The 19,423-nt window shown below is 42.6% G+C and overlaps 1 protein-coding gene across 2 annotated transcripts; it reads right to left on the bottom strand.

The window, feature by feature from the left end:
- Window positions 1-2,098: 2,098 nt before the first annotated feature.
- Window positions 2,099-4,299, bottom strand: LOC123085530 (DNA topoisomerase 6 subunit A3). Of its 2 annotated transcripts, none has more exons than XM_044507184.1 (2): window positions 2,830-4,299; window positions 2,099-2,425 (listed from the first exon to the last, which is right to left on the bottom strand). In XM_044507184.1, exon 1 carries the CDS (start codon window positions 4,171-4,173, stop codon window positions 2,848-2,850), a length of 1,326 nt encoding a protein of 441 aa, XP_044363119.1. In that variant the 5' UTR covers window positions 4,174-4,299; the 3' UTR covers window positions 2,099-2,425; window positions 2,830-2,847. The 2 variants fall into 2 exon arrangements, with proteins under 2 accessions (XP_044363119.1, XP_044363118.1); XM_044507183.1 differs by having other exon boundaries at window positions 2,099-2,431; window positions 2,830-4,294.
- Window positions 4,300-19,423: the final 15,124 nt, after the last annotated feature.

The raw sequence follows: 19,423 nt of genomic DNA, 5'->3' as shown, positions 1-19,423 counted from the left end.
TGCCATCCGCGTTGTATCCCCTTGCATGGTCCGACGAGGTTTCGCATACGTCCAGGTTCGTGTGATCATCTCTCTCTCTCTCTCATATTTTTTGTGCAGCTCAATAGCGGGGGAGATTTGCAAGTGGTCAAAATTTTGGTGCTATCATTGCTATGTAATGAGACAAGGTTTCTCCTGATCCTCTTTCTTCTTGATAATCCATACAGGGATTGCTTCTGTCGATTATTTTGAAGCCTTTTCTTGTAGACTAAAGGTTCAGAGATGGCCACTAACTGATTGGTGTTATTTAGCTTTAGTTTTTTTTTGTGCTCTTAAGGTATAGTATCCCTTTCATCATTACTGCAAACATTTACTATCTGTCCTTGGTGCAGGAATTTGCAACCGTTAAACCCACGGTGGTTCCGGTGTGGGATATATTCTTCATGGTCCCGTGTGATTTGCTGCATCTGCTGTTAATTTGATGATATGGTTTTTGGGATGACCATGATTTACTCCCTTCTAATATTTGTTCTATGCAAGCATCAAGACTGAATAATATGGGTTTACCCCCTTATCATATTTGTTGTATGTAGGCATCAATACTAGAGATATGGTTTTAACCCCTTCTCATATTTTTTTCTGAACGATCCCTTCTCATATTTATTGTATGGATGCATCAAGCTATGATGAATTTGGATGACATACTATTAACTTACATAATAAGACCCTTGCGGGGTGAAAAGCCGGAAGCAATTGCAAGGCATTAACAATCTGTTTTTCTTACGAACAACTGCCCCATATACAAGCTCTATCATGTTAACTACTGATGTGAACTTCCTCAGCTATCATTTCATTACGAACACAAAACCAATGGGCGGTCAAACAAGGATGCCTTGAATTACCAAGGAATCAGAAATTTATCATGCAATATCAATATGTATTCTCTTTATGTACAATTAATATACTGACTCTTTTCATTCAATAAAAATTTTCTTTATGAAAGATTATAGCATTTGTACCAATATAATTTTTTTACATACACCATAATATAAAATTTGAAGTGAACACGTAAAAAGTGAATAAAATAATTAAATAATTGGTATATGAAGTTTAATATTATTGTACATAGAATTTCTCACATAAAGTATCAATAGGCGCGGCGTGCCACCGCACGGGCATGGAAATTTAACATGGCTCGCTAGCAAGTAAGTACCCAACAGAATGAATTTGCAAGATAAATAATGATTTTGGCGATAATATGCAATGATTTCTCCGACGTGGCACTTCTTCGCATGTATCCCAACGTCCTCATAGAGATGAACCCATCATTACATATAAAAGAGCTAAGACACCCGTTGAACAGGTAGAGGAATTTGCAAAAGCTCTTGACTATTTCATTACAAACTATCTTACAGGAGGCTACACTAGGATGATTTAACTCAATTAGGCCATCCGCAATCATTTACTTTTATGCAGTTGCATCATTGTATATGGTATGTTCCATACTTCCTCCGTCACAGTTTAGAAGGCACAGTTAAATTTGCGTGCGTTTCCACAATAGACAAGGTTTAGGGCGTATTGCATTTATTTCTAGTAGCTAATTAGTACTCCGATATACTATTTCTATATGCATGCGTAGTGCGAATGTTATTTTTTAGCCCATCTCACAACCAATAGATAACCACCTAGGTTCCAGAGAATTTCCAAGCGCGCCTTCTAAACCGTGACCAAGTAGAACGGTCTTTATAATGTGCCAATAAGTAGACCTTATGAGTAGCGTGTACACTTCTGTTGATCAGTATTTATCATACATGGCTGCAATAAATGTACTCATTTTCCACCTTTTAGAACTCTTTCTGGGTTTTAGTTATGCAATTCTATCATTAAAAATATAACAATGGCCTTTACGATCCGTATAAATATAATGCATCATCAGGCGCAGCGTGCCATCGCACGGGCTATGCTAGTTTCAACCAAAGAGGCCAAAGCTTTCAGGTGATCTGACCTGTGCATGCGTTTGCACAGATAAATATTGAAACAAACTACATTTTGTTTTAGCAGGATATACAGATAAACATAAGTATCCCTTCCAAAAAAAACTAAAGTATGGCAGTAGCTCTAATCTCTTGCAACCGATTTTCCAGATGCGAATGCTAGCTTCTAAATACAGGCATCAGAACTTACACCAAATTCTATCTTCAGCAGTACAAGAAAAACACAACATACAAATTTTCAAATACACATAAGTCATATCTAATTCCACAGATGCAGATACTTCTAAATGCAGATATCACAAGTACACAACATACAGTTTTTCAAATACATAAAATCATACAAAGGGACTGCCGCACAAATGTTATGCAGCACAGATGAGGTATTTTTAAGCTAGCCCCCCGCAGGTGTCAAATTGATGCTCCTAGATCAAGCTGCTCTTTCTCTGTATCATCTGCAGCTGGAAACATGATACCACGTTTAGTAGCAATATTGGTTAACTCGTGCATCCTGATTGAATATTCTACGCTTTTGTCAGTCTACTAATCATGAGGAAGGATGCCCTTATGTAATGCCAAGGTACACTGAATACTACTCTCTCCGTCCCATAATATAAGACGTTTTTGACACTAGTGTAGTGTAAAAAACACTTTTATATTAGTGTAAAAAACACTCGCATATTACGGGACAGAGGGAGTAATTCCCAGTCACAGATGATAACATTTTTATACTAACTTGCATAAGGCTTATGTCCTTGGTAAAATGCATCAAGAAGATGAGAATGTATTGGATCAGTAATGAAACCAACCAAACTCAACATGAACACAAAGATAAAGAGCAACACGATCATCTATTCACCTGCCATCAGAAGAGATCTCAAATCCAGTCCTCCTGCTGCAGCTTGAGGGGTAGATATACCTCAGTCAGGTACTGGAACCCAAAGGAGCTGAGAGCCTGAATCTCAGCCTTTTGTTTTGTTCGCAACATCGTCTCCAACTCCTTGACCCATCCTTCATTTTGCTTTACGAAGTCTTCCTCTAGCATCTCTTTTCCTACCTTGATATCGTGATCAGTCATGGGAAGCCGGCACTGCTCCGGTACCCTGTACTTGTCCAGATCACTTGGCCGCACGCCAAGCCACTTGATATCTGGCGTTGTCAGATTGGCACTGTCATACGACATGTTCTTGGAGCCGCACATATACACGGACAAGATCTTCAGCCCATATGGATCAGAGTCCACCAATGCGAGTACCGGCAGCTTCAGCTCTACCTTAAGCCGGCGCAAGAACAACCTGGTGGCAACATCCGGCTGTCCCTTTGCTGTCAATATGATGCACGGAAAACGGTTGTAGAACCGGTCCTCAGCGAGGCGCATGAAAGCAGCATCTTTCTCCACAAGCAAGATGAACAGAGCGTCGCTCTCAATGCCTGACACCCTGTCGATGTTGGGCGGGATGGCCTTACCGCCGACGCCCATTCTCGTGCAGTCAATGACGTCGCCGTCATCAGCAAAAGTGAGGCGGCCAACCACAACGCCCTTCTCAGAGGCGACGACATGGAGCGACGAGCGGGTGCATCCAAGCATGCAGGAGACGTCATCGAGGATGGCGTCCGACTGGGACTGGTCGCCGAAGAGCTTCACGTCGGTGTAGAAGAGATCCCTCTTGGTGACGTGGATGCCCCTGCGCAGGACGGCGTGGACGAGGGAGAGGACGCGCGCGGTGACGGTGGCCTTGCGCGCGGTGGCGACGTTGGCGAAGGGCCTCGCGGACTCGCGGCGGAGGAGCACGATGCGGTCGAGGTCCGGGAGGTATACCTGGTTCGAGGAGGCGCGGGAGGGGACGGCGAAGGAGAAGCCGCGGCCAGCCAGGATGCTCCGCGCGACGGAGAGGACGAGGCGGTTGATGCGGGAGGTGACGGAGGTGGTGTCCTGGTCGGCGACCACGATGTAGTTGGAGGAGGCGGATGCCGGGTCGTCCTCGGAGAGGGCTTTCGCGCCGGCTGAGGACGCGGCCGCGGGCTTGGATTTGGAGGCGGCGGAGGCGAGGGCGCGGAGGGAGGCGAGGATGGAGGCGTCCGGGCGGAGCTTCGAGCGGAGGGATTGGGCGTAGGATGCGGCGGCCGAGGCGCCGCGCGGTTTCTTCGAGGTCGAGCCCCCCGCGGCCGCATCTGCCCCCGCCCGGCGCTTCCTCTCCGACATGTGGAGAGATCTGGAGGCGGAATCACCGGGGAGGAGGGGTGGGGGGCACTACGGCGGAGACGGCGGCGGGATTCGAACTGGAGTGTGGCTGAGGCTTTGGTGAGCATGGGAGGGACGGAGACGGTCCGCACTCCGCACCTACCCTATGCGCCAAGCGCGCGGCCCACGAAGCCCGTAGTAGCTCGGCCCAGCAACACGTCTCGCTGACGTTTTTTTTCTTGTGCGCCAGCCGCCAGATGTCTCCGTGAAGGTTAAAAAAAACAACTGTCTCCGTGAAGTTTTTTTACTCACTGTCCATCTACCCCCGGCCTGAACAATAAATTCAATCTAAACGCTTTTATATTAGTTTACAGAGGGAGTAGAAGATACCAAAGAATTTGAATTTTTTAGGCATCTAAAATGTTCATCGAAACTACTTCACAGCCGATAGCTGTTGGACGATTCAAGCACGATTCTTAATCTAGTGGCTGTGTTGCACCTAGTACTAGGTATCGATGGCCTGAATTGCAGTATCGTCCAACAATCGGCTGGAACATGTCGTGTGCATAGCAGCACTCAATGTTCATATACGCAAGATTTATGCAAATTTTTGTGGCATTTGTATATCTGAGGAGCTCGTGCCTCCCTTCTGTTCGCACATGAACACGTTACGTGTACCCTCGACGCCGGGGGTGATGCACCGCAGCCAGTGGCGGAGCTAGCATTTGACGACAGGATGGTCCAGCTCAAAAAATTGACAACAAATATGCCATGTGAACGTTCTTTTGTTTTTGAGGAATCCATGTAAATGTTCTGACTAATTACCTTCAGTCAAATAGCCAAAATTATGAAGTCATACGCATCTAACCAAAATTAGAATGATGTACTGCAATGTATACTAGTCAAATTCAGATGGGGATGTAGTGCAAAATTATGTAGTATATGTGTACTGTAAAAAACATAAGCGGATGGAGTACATCACTACTTGTCTATGAAAGAAGGTCTGATGGGATGGGGTGCATCAATTGTCTGCTGAGCACCTGAGCGGACGAGGTGCGTTTGGTTGCAAGGGTGGTCATGAATGGGTTGGGACCGTTCAGAAAATAGACATGTTTGGTTATAAAGCACATGAATGGTTCGAGTCAAAAAAAGAGAATATGCTTTGAAGATGCTGAACCATTCCACCCAACCAAATCGGTCGAATCAAATGGCCACCCTTTGCATGCATGACTATGTGAGCATGACTGGTGGCCCCGTCTGAAATAATTAGCTCATCTCTTATATTCAGCCAAACACATGAATTGAATGGATCAATCCCAAAAAAATGAATGGTCCCAATCCATTCATATGATACCTTCAACCAAACGCATCCTAGATGACTCCAGCTAGCAACGCGGCTGGGCTGGGCGCACTGCTGCGCGGTGGTGCGCCGTGCGCGCCTATGCAGACAACACAACCCACCGGAGGCAGGCGGGGCAGGCACCAGTCAGGCCGCGGGTCAGGACTGTCCGGCGAGGCGACGCCGCAATGGCGAGGCAGGCGGCTCGGGCGCTCCGTTGGCGGCAGATCGATCTCGTGCGTAGCTGCGTTCGCTTCGGGACAGCAGTAGTGAAGCAGACGAGAAGCGCAGACTGCTTGTTACTGGGCTTTTTCCTCCTGCCTCCATCATTGAATAACCTAGTCCGAAATCCCAGGGTGGGCCGCGGCCCACCCTGTCCACCCTGTGGCTCCGCCACTGACCGTAGCTCACGTCGAAGGAGTCTTACCGGAAACGCGATTCGCAACACAACGGAGAGAACTTTTGAGGAACCGAAACCCCACACTCCCGGGAGCGACCCCGTCGGGGAGTGCGGCGGCTATGGGCTGCCACAGGTTGGCCAACCGCCCCTAGAGCCTCGGGATTCGCAGCTCTCCAACACGAAGAACGACGAAGAACGAGGAAGTAAAAACAGGGGAGAGACAAAACGTAGATGAAAAAGTAGTAAATGTGTTTTTTTGCGATTGTGTGTTGTTCAATCGGCCGTCACCTCTCATCTATTTATGAAGCGGCTGAACTTCCCGTACAAGAAAAGGATTAAAAATTCCGTTCAAAACATCAAAAACCCTAATCTAACTCGGACAGGAATCTTTGGTAATTTTCCGGACCAACTCGGTCTCACCGATTGGTTCATTTCGGTCCCACCGAGTGAACGTTGCCAACTCTCTGTATCCTTCTGTAATTTTTCGGATCAACTCGGTCTCACCAATTGGTTTGCTTCGGTCCTACCGAGTCGACATTGCCAACTCTCTGGTAAATTTTCGGACCAACTCGGTCGGTCCGAAATGACTCTGCAGCTTCTATTTCTGACCTTGTTTTGCCTCCACAGATTTCATACGACTTCGGATTAAGATGATTTTTATATCAAAATCCACCGTTTCGACGAGACGCACAACTTTCATGTTGAAAAGCTTTCCATCAGAGGCCGTCTTAATTGAGTTTCATGCCATTCTTTAATCTGGTGTCAACATGAGCATCTCCGAACTTGTCATAACTATTACATCCGAGCTCCGCTATAGACCATCTTCATATCCATCTCGATCTTCTTAGAGAGAGCCATCCGAAGTGACCTCCAATCCTAAGTTTGAATTAGTCTTTATATAGCCTAAGCTAATTTTATGACTATGCCACTTTTGAGCATCAACACATGCCCCTTGTTTTTCGGCATGACTAGCGTGCCGGAAAATAACTTGTACCAAGTTTGTTCCAAGGACGATGTCAACACTCCATCGGCCATTTATATGTTCTTTGGGCGATAAGTATATATCGGCCATGTTTATGCTAAGGGCGGTAATTATTTATCAGCCGTTGCCTATCTAGGCTTCTTGCCACACACTTGGATGGTACTTCTTTAAATATTTTTCATTGAGAGATCGAGGTAACAATGCCCCTTGTACGGATTCCACCAAATATGAGTTTCCAGGAGCTACTCTTGTAATTCTAAAAGGACCTTCCCAACTTGGAGACCACTTCCCGAATTTTCTGTCTTTCGAACCAATTGGTAGAATCACCTTCCACAAGAGATCGTCAACTTGAAAAGTCTTCAACTTGACCTTCTTATTGTAAACTCTTGCCACCCTCAACTTATCTCTTTCTATGGCCTCCAAAGCAGCCAAACGTTTATCAGCGACTTCATCAATATTGTCCATCATCAAGTTATAAAAGTCCACTGCCGATAAATCATTCTATTTGGCTATTCTCAAAGCATTCAAATTCACTTCCACTGGTAAAACGGCCTCTTGACCATATACGAGCTCATATGGAGTTACCTTTGTAGCACCATGCCTTGAGATTCTGTGCGCCCATAAAACTTCAGACAGTAGCTCATGCCATCTCCTTGGATTATCCTCAATCTTCTTCTTGACGAGCTTGATTAATATTTTATTGCTAGATTCAGCTTGTCCATTGGCTTGGGCATAATATGGAGAGGAATTGAGCAACTTTATCTTATATGATTCGGCAAATTCTCTAACTTGATGTGACATAAAGGATGAACCTTGGTCTGTAGTTAATGTTTGAGGAATGCTGAATCTATGAATAATGCGCTCAGTTATGAATTGAATCACCTTTGTACGCGTCATATTTTTGAGTGGTATTGCTTCAGACCATTTAATGAAATAATCAGTCGCCACCAACACGAACCGATGCCCCTTTGAAGAAGGATGAATCTCTTCAATAAAGTCTAATCCCCAACCTCTAAAAGGCCACGGCTTGATAATAGGATGTAACATAGCAGCGGGAGCCAACTTAATATCACCAATCTTTTGACAAGCTTCACGTCCTTTATAATACCGAAAGCAATCATTAACCATTGTCGGCCAATAAAACCCAGCACGTCGTAATAACCATTTCATCTTGGGAGCCGACTGATGAGTGGCACAAATACCTTCATGGACCTCTCCCATAGCAACTCTCGCTTGGTCCTCGTCCAAGCACTTTAAAAGAACATCATCAACCGTTCAGCGATAGAGACCATCATCTCTCATTGTGTATTTGAAATCCATACGCCGAACAGTCATGTCCACCCTTTTACTAGGATCACACAAATAATCAATAATGGGTTTCCTCCAGCCTTGATTTTCTCCTGCATTAAATATTTCATTAGTGGCCAAAACGGTGGGCTCTGGTTAGGCCTCCCCTATGTTGGCAAGACTAGACATCGGCCTTTGAGAAATATGAAACATGCCACGATCAACATGATAGCCAGATGCTTGTTGTGCCAACTCATTTGCTCTCCAATTGTCATGTCTAGGTATATGAGCAATGCTAAAATAATCCAAAGTAGAAATTATATCTAGACATTTATATAAACATTAAGTGATTCGTCAAAACATTGAAAGACTCTAGATATTTGTTGCACTACTAATAACGAATCACCAAAAGCCTCAATATGTGTAGCACCTACGGCAAGCAACATTTTTAAGCCGAATAACAATGCTTCATATTCAGCTTGATTATTTGTGCAAAAATATTCTAAGCGGCATGAGGCTTCAAAAACAGCACCATGAGGAGATATATAAACAATACCAACACCTTGGCCATTGCTACAAACTGAACCATCAAAATATAATCTCCATGGTACTAACGAGACACGTTTTATATCAATATCTTGCTTGTCATCAATCCGATGCTCAACAATAAAATTAGCAACGATTTGGCCTTTCATGGATTTTAGAGATATATAAACAATACCAACACCTTGGCCATTGCTACAAACTGAACCATCAAAATATAATCTCCATGGTACTAATGAGACAAGGTTTATATCAATATCTTGATTGTCATCAATCCGATGCTCAACAATAAAATTAGCAACGATTTGGCCTTTCATGGATTTTAGAGATTCATAAGCCAAATCATATTCAATTAAAGCATAAGCCCACTTGCCAATTCATGGATTTCAGAGATTCATAAGCCAGAAGGTTTTGTCAATCCTAAAGGTACTAACAAAATATGCAAGCTCCAGCGATCCATCTATGGACTGGTGCAAGCATCTCGGAGTTGGAATATACTCTTTGATAAGTTGATCAAAGCATATAGTTTTATACAGACTTGCGGTGAAGCCTGTATTTACAAGAAAGTGAGTGGGAGCACTACAACATTTCTGATAAGTATATGTGAATGACATATTGTTGATCGGAGATAATGTATAATTATTCTGCAAAGCATAAAGGAGTGTTTGAAAGGAGTTTTTCGAAGAAAGACCTCAGTGAAGCTGCTTACATGTTGAGCATCAAGATCTATAGAGATAGATCAAGACGCTTGATGAGTTTTTCAATGAGTACATACATTGACAAGATTTTGAAGTAGTTCAAAATGGAACAGTCAAAGAAGGAGTTCTTGCCTGTGTTACAAGGTGTGAAGTTGAGTAAGACTCAAAACCCGACCACGGCAGAAGATAGAGAGAGAATTAAAGTCATTCCCTATGCCTTAGCCATAGGTTCTATAAAGTATGTCATGCTACATACAAGACCTATTGTATACCCTGCCCTGAGTTTGGCAAAGGGAGTACAATAGTGATCTAGGAGTAGATCACTTGACATTGGTCAAAATTATCCTTAGTGGAATAAGGATATGTTTCTCGATTATGGAGGTGACAAAAGGTTCGTCGTAAAGGGTTACGTCGATGCAAGTTTTGACACTGATCCAGATGACTCAAAGTCTCAATCTGGATACATATTGAAAGTGGGAGTAATTAGCCGGAGTAGCTCCGTGCAGAGCATTGTTGACATAGAAATTTGCAAAATACATATGGATCTGAATGTAGCAGACCCGTTGACTAAAATTCTCTCACAAGCAAAACATGATCACACCTTAGTACTCTTTGGGTATTAATCACATAGCGATGTGAACTCGATTATTGACTCTAGTAAACCCTTTGGGTGTTGGTCACATGACAATGTGAACTATGGGTGTTAATCACATGGTGATGTGAACTATTGGTATTAAATCACATGGCGATGTGAAGTAGATTATTGACTCTAGTGCAAGTGGGAGACTGAAGGAAATATGCCCTAGAGGCAATAATAAAGTTATTATTTATTTCCTTATATCATGATAAATGTTTATTATTCATGCTAGAATTGTATTAACCGAAAACATAATACATGTGTGAATACATAGACAAACAGAGTGTCACTAGTATGCCTCTACTTGACTAGCTCGTTGATCAAAGATGGTTATGTTTCCTAACCATAGACATGAGTTGTCATTTGATTAATGGGATCACATCATTAGGAGAATGATGTGATTGACTTGACCCATTCCGTTACCATAGAACTTGATCGTTTAGTTTGTTGCTATTGCTTTCTTCATGACTTATACATGTTCCTATGACTATGAGATTATGCAACTCCCGTTTACCAGAGGAACACTTAGTGTGCCACCAAACATCACAACGTAACTGGGTGATTATAAAGGTGCTCTACAGGTGTCTCCGAAGGTACTTGTTGGGTTGGCGTATTTCGAGATAGGATTTGTCACTCCGATTGTCGGAGAGGTATCTCTGGGCCCTCTCGGTAATGCACATCACTTAAGCCTTGCAAGCATTGCAACTAATGAGTTAGTTGCGGGATGATGTATTACGGAACGAGTAAAGAGACTTTCCAGTAACGAGATTGAACTAGGTATTGAGATATCGATGATCGAATCGCGGGCAAGTAACATACCGATGACAAAGGGAACAATGTATGTTGTTATGCGGTCTGATCGATAAAGATCTTCGTAGAATATGTGGGAGCCAATATGAGCATCCAGGTTCCGCTATTGGTTATTGACCGGAGACATGTCTCGGTCATGTCTACATAGTTCTCGAACCCGTAGGGTCCGCACGCTTAAAGTTCGGTGACAATCGTAATTAGGGTTTTTTGTGTTTTGGTGTACCGAAGGTTGTTCGGAGTCCCGGATGTGATCACGGACATGACGAGGAGTCTCGAAATGGTCGAGACATACATATTGATATATTGGAAGCCTATATTTGGATATCGGAATCATTGCGGGTGAAATCGGGATTTTACCGGAGTACCGGGGGTTACCGGAAACCCCGGGGGTTAATGGGCCTACATGGGCCCTAAGGGAGAAGAGGAGGGCCGGCCAGGGCAGGCCGCGTGCCCCTCCCACCTAGTCCGAATAGGACAAGGAAGGGGGGGGGGCGCCCCTCTTTCCTCTTTCCCCCTTCCCCTTTCCTTCTCCAACAAGGCAAGAGGGGGGAGTCCTACTCCCGGTGGGAGTAGGACTCCTCCAGGCGCACCCCTAGGGGCCGGTTGGACCTCCCCCATCCCTCCTTTATATACGGGGGCAAGGGGCACCCCATGACACACAAGTTGATCTTCGTGATCGTCCCTTAGCCGTGTGCGGTGCCCCCTTCCACCATATTCCACCTCGGTCATATCGTAGCGGTGCTTAGGCGAAGCCCTGTGTCGGTAGAACATCATCACCGTCATCACGCCGTCGTGCTGACGAAACTCTCCCTCAACACTTGGCTGGATAGGAGCTCGAGGGACGTCACCGAGTTGAACGTGTGCAGAACTCGGAGGTGCCATACATTCGGTACTTGGATCGGTCGGATCGGGAAGACGTATGACTACTTCCTCTACGTTGTGTCAACGCTTCCGTTGCCGGTCTACGAGGGTACATAGACAACACTCTCCCCTCTCGTTGCTATGCATCACCATGATCTTGCGTGTGCGTAGGAATTTTTTTGAAATTACTACGTTCCCCAACAGTGGCATCCGAGCCAGGTTTTATGCGTTGATGTAATATGCACGAGTAGAACACAAGTGAGTTGTGGGCGATATAAGTCATACTGCTTACCAACATGTCACACTTTGGTTCGGCGGTATTGTTGGATGAAGAGGCCCGGACCGACATTACGCGTACGCTTACGCGAGACTGGTTTTACCACCATGCTATGCACATAGGTGACTAGCGGGTGTCAGTTTCTCCAACTTTAGTTGAACCGAGTGTGGCTATGCCCGGTCCTTGAGAAGGTTAAAACATCACCAACTTGACAAACTATCGTTGTGGTTTTGATGCTTAGGTAAGAACGGTTCTTGCTAAGCCCGTAGCAGCCACATAAAACTTGCAACAACAAAGTAGAGGACGTCTAACTTGTTTTTGCAGGGCATGTTGTGATGTGATATGGTCAAGACGTGATGAGATATAAGTTGTTGTATAAGATGATCATGTTTTGTTGAAGTTATCGGCAACTGGCAGAAGCCTTATGGTTGTCTCTTTATTGCATAAGATGCAAGCGCCAAATAATTGCTTTACAATTATCGCTATGCGATAGCAATAGTTGCAAGAGCAATAGTTGGCGAGACAACCATGTGACGACACATTGATATAGATCAAGATGATGGAGATCATGGTGTCATGCCGGTGACGATGGAAATCATGACGATGTTTTGGAGATGGAGATCAAAGGCACAAGATGATGATGGCCATAGCATGTCACATATTTTGATTGCATGTGATGTTTATCTTTTATGCATCTTATCTTGCTTTAATTGACGGTAGCATTATAAGATGATCTCTCACTAAATTTCAAGATAAAAGTGTTCTCCCTGAGTATGCACCGTTGCCAAAGTTCGTCGTGCCCAGACACCACGTGATGATCGGGTGTGATAAGCTCTACGTCCATCTACAATGGGTGCAAGCCAGTTTTACACACGCAGAATACTCAGGTTAAACTTGACGAGCCTAGCATATGCAGATATGGCCTCGGAACACTGAGACCGAAAGGTCGAGCATGAATCATATAGTAGATATGATCAACATAGTGATGTTCACCATTGAAAACTACTCCATTTCACGTGATGATCGGTTATGGTTTAGTTGATTTGGATCACTTGATCACTTAGAAGATTAGAGGGATGTCTTTCTAAGTGGGAGTTCTTAAGTAATATGATTAATTGAACTTAAATTTATCATGAACTTAGTCCTGGTAGTATTAGCATATCTATGTTGTAGATCAATAGCTCGCGTTTAGCTCCTCTGTTTTATTTTTGATATGTTCCTAGAGAAAACTAAGTTGAAAGATGTTAGTAGGAATGATGTGGATTGGATCCGTGATCTGAGGTTTATCCTCATTGCTGCACAGAAGAATTATGTCCTTGATGCACCGCTAGGTGACAGACCTATTACAGGAGCAGATGCAGACGCCATGAATGTTTGGCTAGCTCAATATGATGATTACTTGATAGTTTAGTGCACCATGCTTAACAGCTTAGAATCGGGACTTCAAAGACGTTTTGAACGTCATGGATCATATGGATGTTCCAGGAGTTGAAGTTAATATTTCAAGCAAATACCTGAGTTGAGAGATATGAAGTCTCCAACAGGTTCTATAGCTAAAAGATGGAGGAGAATAGCTCAAGCAGTGAGCATGTGTTCAGATTGTCTGGGTACTACAATCGCTTGAATCAAGTGGGAGTTAATCTTCCAGATAAAATAGTGATTGATAGAATTCTCTAGTCACCATCACCAAGTTAGTAGAACTTCGTGATGAACTATAGTATGCAAGGGATGATGAAAACAATTCCCGAGCTTTTCATGATGATGAAATCAATGAAGGTAGAAATCAAGAAAGAGCATCAAGTGTTGATGATTAACAAGACCACTAGTTTCAAGAAAAGGGCAAAGGGAAAGAAAGGGAACTTCAAGAAGAACGGCAAGCAAGTTGTTGCTCAAGTGAAGAAGCCCAAGTCTGGTCCTAAGCCTGAGACTAAGTGCTTCTACTGCAAAGGGACTGGTCACTGGAAGCGGAACTGCCCCAAGTATTTGGCTGATAAGAAGGATGGCAAAGTGAACAAAGGTATATTTGATATACAGATTATTGATGTGTATTTTACTAGTGTTCGTAGCAACCCCTCGGTATTTGATACTGGTTCGGTTGCTAAGAGTAGTAACTCGAAACAAGAGTTGCAGAATGAACAGAGACTAGTTAAGGGTGAAGTGACGATGTGTGTTGGAAGTGGTTCCAAGATTGATATGATCATCATCGCACACTCCCTATACTTTCGGGATTAGTGTTGAACCTAAATAAGTGTTATTTGGTGTTTGCATTGAGCATGAATATGATTTGATCATGTTTATTGCAATACGGTTATTCATTTAAGTAAGAGAATAAATTGTTGTTCTGTTTACATGAATAAAACCTTCTATGGTCATACACCCAATGAAAATGGTTTGTTGGATCTCGATTGTGGTGATACACATTCTCATAATATTGAAGCCAAAAGATGCAAAGTTAATAATGATAGTGCAACTTATTTGTGGCACTACCGTTTAGGTCATATTGGTGTAAAGCGCATGAAGAAAATCCATGTTGATGGCCTTTTGGAATCACTTGATTATGAATCAGTTGATGCTTGCGAACCGTGCCTCATGGGCAAGATGACTAAGACTCCGTTCTCCGGAACAATGGAGCAAGCAACTGACTTATTGGAAATAATACATATTGATGTATGCAGTCCGATGAATGTTGAGGCTCGCGGCGGGTATCGTTATTTTCTAACCTTCACAGATGATTTGAGCAGATATGGGTATATCTACTTGATGAAACATAAGTCTGAAACATTTGAAAAGTTCAAAAAACTTCAGAGTGAAGTGGAAAATCATCGTGACAAGAAAATAAAGTTTCTACCATCTGATCGCAGAGACAAATATTTGAGTTACGAGTTTGGTATTCAATTAAAACAATGTGGAATAGTTTCACAAAATCGTGCCACCTGGAACACCACAGCATAATGGTGTGTCCGAACGTCATAACCGTACTATTATTGGATATAGTGCAATATATCATGTTTCTTACCGATTAACCACTATAGTTTTGAGGTTATGCATTAGAGACAGCTACATTCACGTTAAATAGGGCACCATCTAAATCCGTTGAGACGACACCGTATGAACTATGGTTTGGCAAGAAACTTAAGCTGTCGTTTCTTAAAGTTTGAGGTTGCAATGCTTATGTGAAAAAGTTTCAACCTGATAAGCTCAAACCCAAATCGGAGAAGTGCATCTTCATAGGATACCCAAAAGAAAATGTTGGGTACACCTTCTATCACAGATCCGAAGGCAAGATATTCATTGCTGAGAATGGATCCTTTCTAGAGAAGGAGTTTCTCTCGAAAGAAGTGAGTGGGAGGAAAGTAGAACTTGATGAGGTAACCATACCTGTTCCCTTATTAGAAAGTAGTTCATCACAGAAATCTGTTCCTGTGACTACTACACCAATTAGTGAGGAAGCTAATGATGAAGATGATCATGTAACTTCAGATCAAGTTACTACCGAACCTCGTTGGTAAAGCAGAGTGAGATCCGCACCAGAGTGGTACGGTAATCCTGTTCTGGATATCATGTTACTTGACCATGACGAGCCTACGAACTATGAGGAAGCGATGATGAGCCCAGATTTCGCGAAATGGCTTGAGGCCATGAAATCTGAGATGAGATCCATGTATGAGAACAAAGTATGGACTTTGATTGACTTGCCCAATGATCGGCGAGCCATTGAGATTAAATGGATCTTCAAGAGGAAGACGGACGCTGATAGTAGTGTTACCATCTACAAAGCTAGAATTGTCAAAAAAAGGTTTTCGACAAGTTCAAGGTGTTGACTACGATGAGAGTTTTTCACTCGTATCTATGCTTAAGTATGTCCGAATCATGTTAGCAATTGCCACATTTTATGAAATCTGGCAAATGGATAAACAAAACTGCATTCCTTAATGGATTTATTAAAGAAGAGTTGTATATGATGCAACCAGAAGGTTTTGTCAATCCTAAAGGTACTAAAAAATATGCAAGATCCAGCGATCCATCTATAGACTGGTGCAAGCATCTCGGAGTTGGAATATACGCTTTGATAAGTTGATCAAAGCATATAGTTTTATAGAGACTTGCGGTGAAGCCTGTATTTACAAGAAAGTGAGTGGGAGCACTACAGCATTTCTGATAAGTATATGTGAATGACATATTGTTGATCGGAAATAATGTAGAATTATTTCTGATAAGTATATGTGCTTCACTTATATCTTTTGAGTTAGATAATTTTGCTCTATGTGCTTCACTTATATCTTTTGAGCTAGATAATTTTGCTCTATGTCCTTCACTTAGATCTTTTAGAGCACGGTGGTGGATTCGTTTTAAAGAAACTATTGATCTCTCATGCTTCACTTAAATTAATTTGAGAGTCTCCTAATAGCATGGTAATTTGCCTAATAATAATATGCTTGGTATTCAAGATTTGTGAAACTTTCTTTCGAGTGTGTTGAATATTAATAAAAGATTGAAGCATGATAATTGTTTTAGATATGGAGGTGATAATATTAAAGTCATGCTAGTTGAGTAGTTGTGAATTTAAAGAATACTTGTGTTGAAGTTTGTGATTCCCGTAGCATGCATGTATGGTGAACCGTTATGTGATGAAGTCGGAGCATGATTTATTTATTGATTGTCTTCCTTATGAGTGGCGGTCGGGGACGAGCGATGGTCGTTTCCTACCAATCTATCCCCCTAGGAGCATGCGCGTAGTACTTTGCTTTGATAACTTCTAGATTTTTGCAATAAGTATATGAGTTCTTTATGACTAATGTTGAGTCCATGGATTATACGCACTCTCACCCTTCCACCCTTGCTAGCCTCTTTAATACCGCGCACCTTTCGCCGGTATCATACACCTAACATATACCTTCCTTAAAACAGCCACCATACCTACCTACTATGGCATTTCCATAGCCATTCCGAGATATATTGCCATGCAACTTTTCACCATCTAGTTCATCATGACACATCCACCATTGTCATATTGCATATCCCGGTACACCACCGGATGCATTCACATAGAGTCATATTTTGTTCTAAGTATCGAGTTGTAATTGTTGAGTTGTAAGAAAAATAAAAGTGTGATGATCATCATTATTAGAGCATTGTCTCGGTGAGGAAAGAATGATGGAGACTATGATTCCCCCACAAGTCGGAATGAGACTCCGGACGAAAAAAAGAGAGGCCAAAGAAGCCCAAATAAAAAAAGAGAAAGGCCATAAAAAAGAGAAAGGCCATAAATAAAAAAAATAAAAAAATGAGAGAAAAATAGAGAAGGGACAATGTTACTATCCTTTTACCACACTTGTGCTTCAAAGTAGCACCATGATCTTCATAGTAGAGAGTCTCTCATGTTATCACTTTCATATACTAGTGGGAATCTTTCATTACAGAACTTGGCTTGTATATTCCAATGATGAGCTTCCTCAAATTGCTCTAGGTCTTCATGAGCAAGCAAGTTGGATGCACACCCACTAGTTTCTTTTGTTGTGCTTTCATATACTTATAGCTCTAGTGCATCCATTGCATGGCAATCCCTACTCACTCACATTGATATCTATTAATGGGCATCTCCATAGCCCGTTGATACGCCTAGTTGATGTGAGACTATCTTCTCCCTTTTTGTCTTCTCCACAACCACCGTTCTATTCCACCTATAGTGCTATATCCATGGCTCACGCTCATGTATTGCGTGAAGATTGAAAAAGTTAGAGTATGAAATAATTGCTTGGCTTGTCATCGGGGTTGTGCATGATTTAAATACTTTGTGTGGGGAAGATGGAGCATAGCCAGACTATATGATTTTGTAGGGATAACTTTCTTTAGCCATGTTATTTTGAGAAGACATAATTGCTTTGTTAGTATGCTTGAAGTATTATTATTTTCTATGTCAATATAAACCTTTGTCTTGAATCTTTCTAATATGAATATTCATACCACAATTAAGAAGATTCGCATTGAAATTATGCCAAGTAGCACTCCGCATCAAAAATTCTCTTTTTATCATTTACCTACTCAAGGACGAGCAGGAATTAAGCTTGGGGATGCCTGATACGTCTCCAACGTATCTATAATTTTTGATTGCTCCATGCTATATTATCTACTGTTTTGGACTATATTGGGCTTTATTTTCCACTTTTATATTATTTTTGGGACTAACCTGTTAACCAGAGGCCCAGCCCAGAATTGCTGTTTTTTTGCCTATTTCAGTGTTTCGAAGAAACGGAATATCAAACGGAGTCCAAACGGAATAAAATCTTCGGGAACGTGATTTTCTCACCGAATGTGATCCAGGAGACTTGGACCCTACTCCAAGGAACAAAATAGGCGGTCACGAGGGTGGGGGACGCCCCCTAGGGCGCGCCCCCTGCCTCGTGGGCCCCTCGTTGCTCCTCTGGCATACTTCTTCCTCCTATATATACACACGTACCCCCAAACGATCAGAACAGGAGCCAAAAACCTAATTCCACCGCCGCAACTTTCTGTATCCACGAGATCCCATCTTGGGGCCTGTTCCGGAGCTCCACCGGAAGAGGGCCGTCATCACGAAGGGCTTTTACATCATCATAACCTCTCCGATGAAGTGTGAGTAGTTTACCTCAGACCTTCGGGTCCATAGTTAGTAGCTAGATGGCTTCTTCTCTCTCTTTGAATCTCAATACAAAGTTCTCCCCCTCTCTCGTGGAGATCTATTCGATGTAATCTTTTTTTGCGGTGTATTTGTTGAGACCGATGAATTGTGGGTTTATGATTAAGTATATCTATGAATAATATTTGAATCTTCTCTGAATTCTTTTATGTATGATTGGTTATCTTTGCAAGTCTCTTCGAATTATCCGTTTGGTTTGGCCAACTAGATTGGTAGTTCTTGCCATGGGAGAAGTGCTTAGCTTTGGGTTCGATCTTGCGGTGTCCTTACCCAGTGACAGAAGGGGCAGCAAGGCACGTATTGTATCGTTGCCATCGAGGATAACAAGATGGGGTTTATTTCATATTGCATGAATTTATCTCTCTACATCATGTCATCTTGCTTAAGGCGTTACTCTGTTTTTAACTTAATACTCTAGATGCATGCTGGATAGCGGTCGATGAGTGGAGTAATAGTAGTAGATGCAGAATCGTTTCGATCTACTTGTCACGGACGTGATGCCTATATACATGATCATGCCTAGATATTCTCATAATTATGCACAATTCTATCAATTGCTCAACAGTAATTTGTTCACCCACCGTAGAATACTTATGCTCTTGAGAGAAGCCACTAGTGAAACCTATGGCCCCCGGGTCTATTCTCATCATATCAATCTCCATCACTTTTATATTGTTTTGCTATTTACTTTGCCTTTACTTTTTACTTTGCATCTTTATATCAAAAATACCAAAAATATTCTATCTATCAGATCTCACTCT

Source organism: Triticum aestivum, chromosome 4A (assembly GCF_018294505.1).
Source record: "Triticum aestivum cultivar Chinese Spring chromosome 4A, IWGSC CS RefSeq v2.1, whole genome shotgun sequence".
NCBI lineage: Eukaryota > Viridiplantae > Streptophyta > Magnoliopsida > Poales > Poaceae > Triticum > Triticum aestivum.
This window is presented reverse-complemented; position numbering and strand designations above follow the sequence as displayed.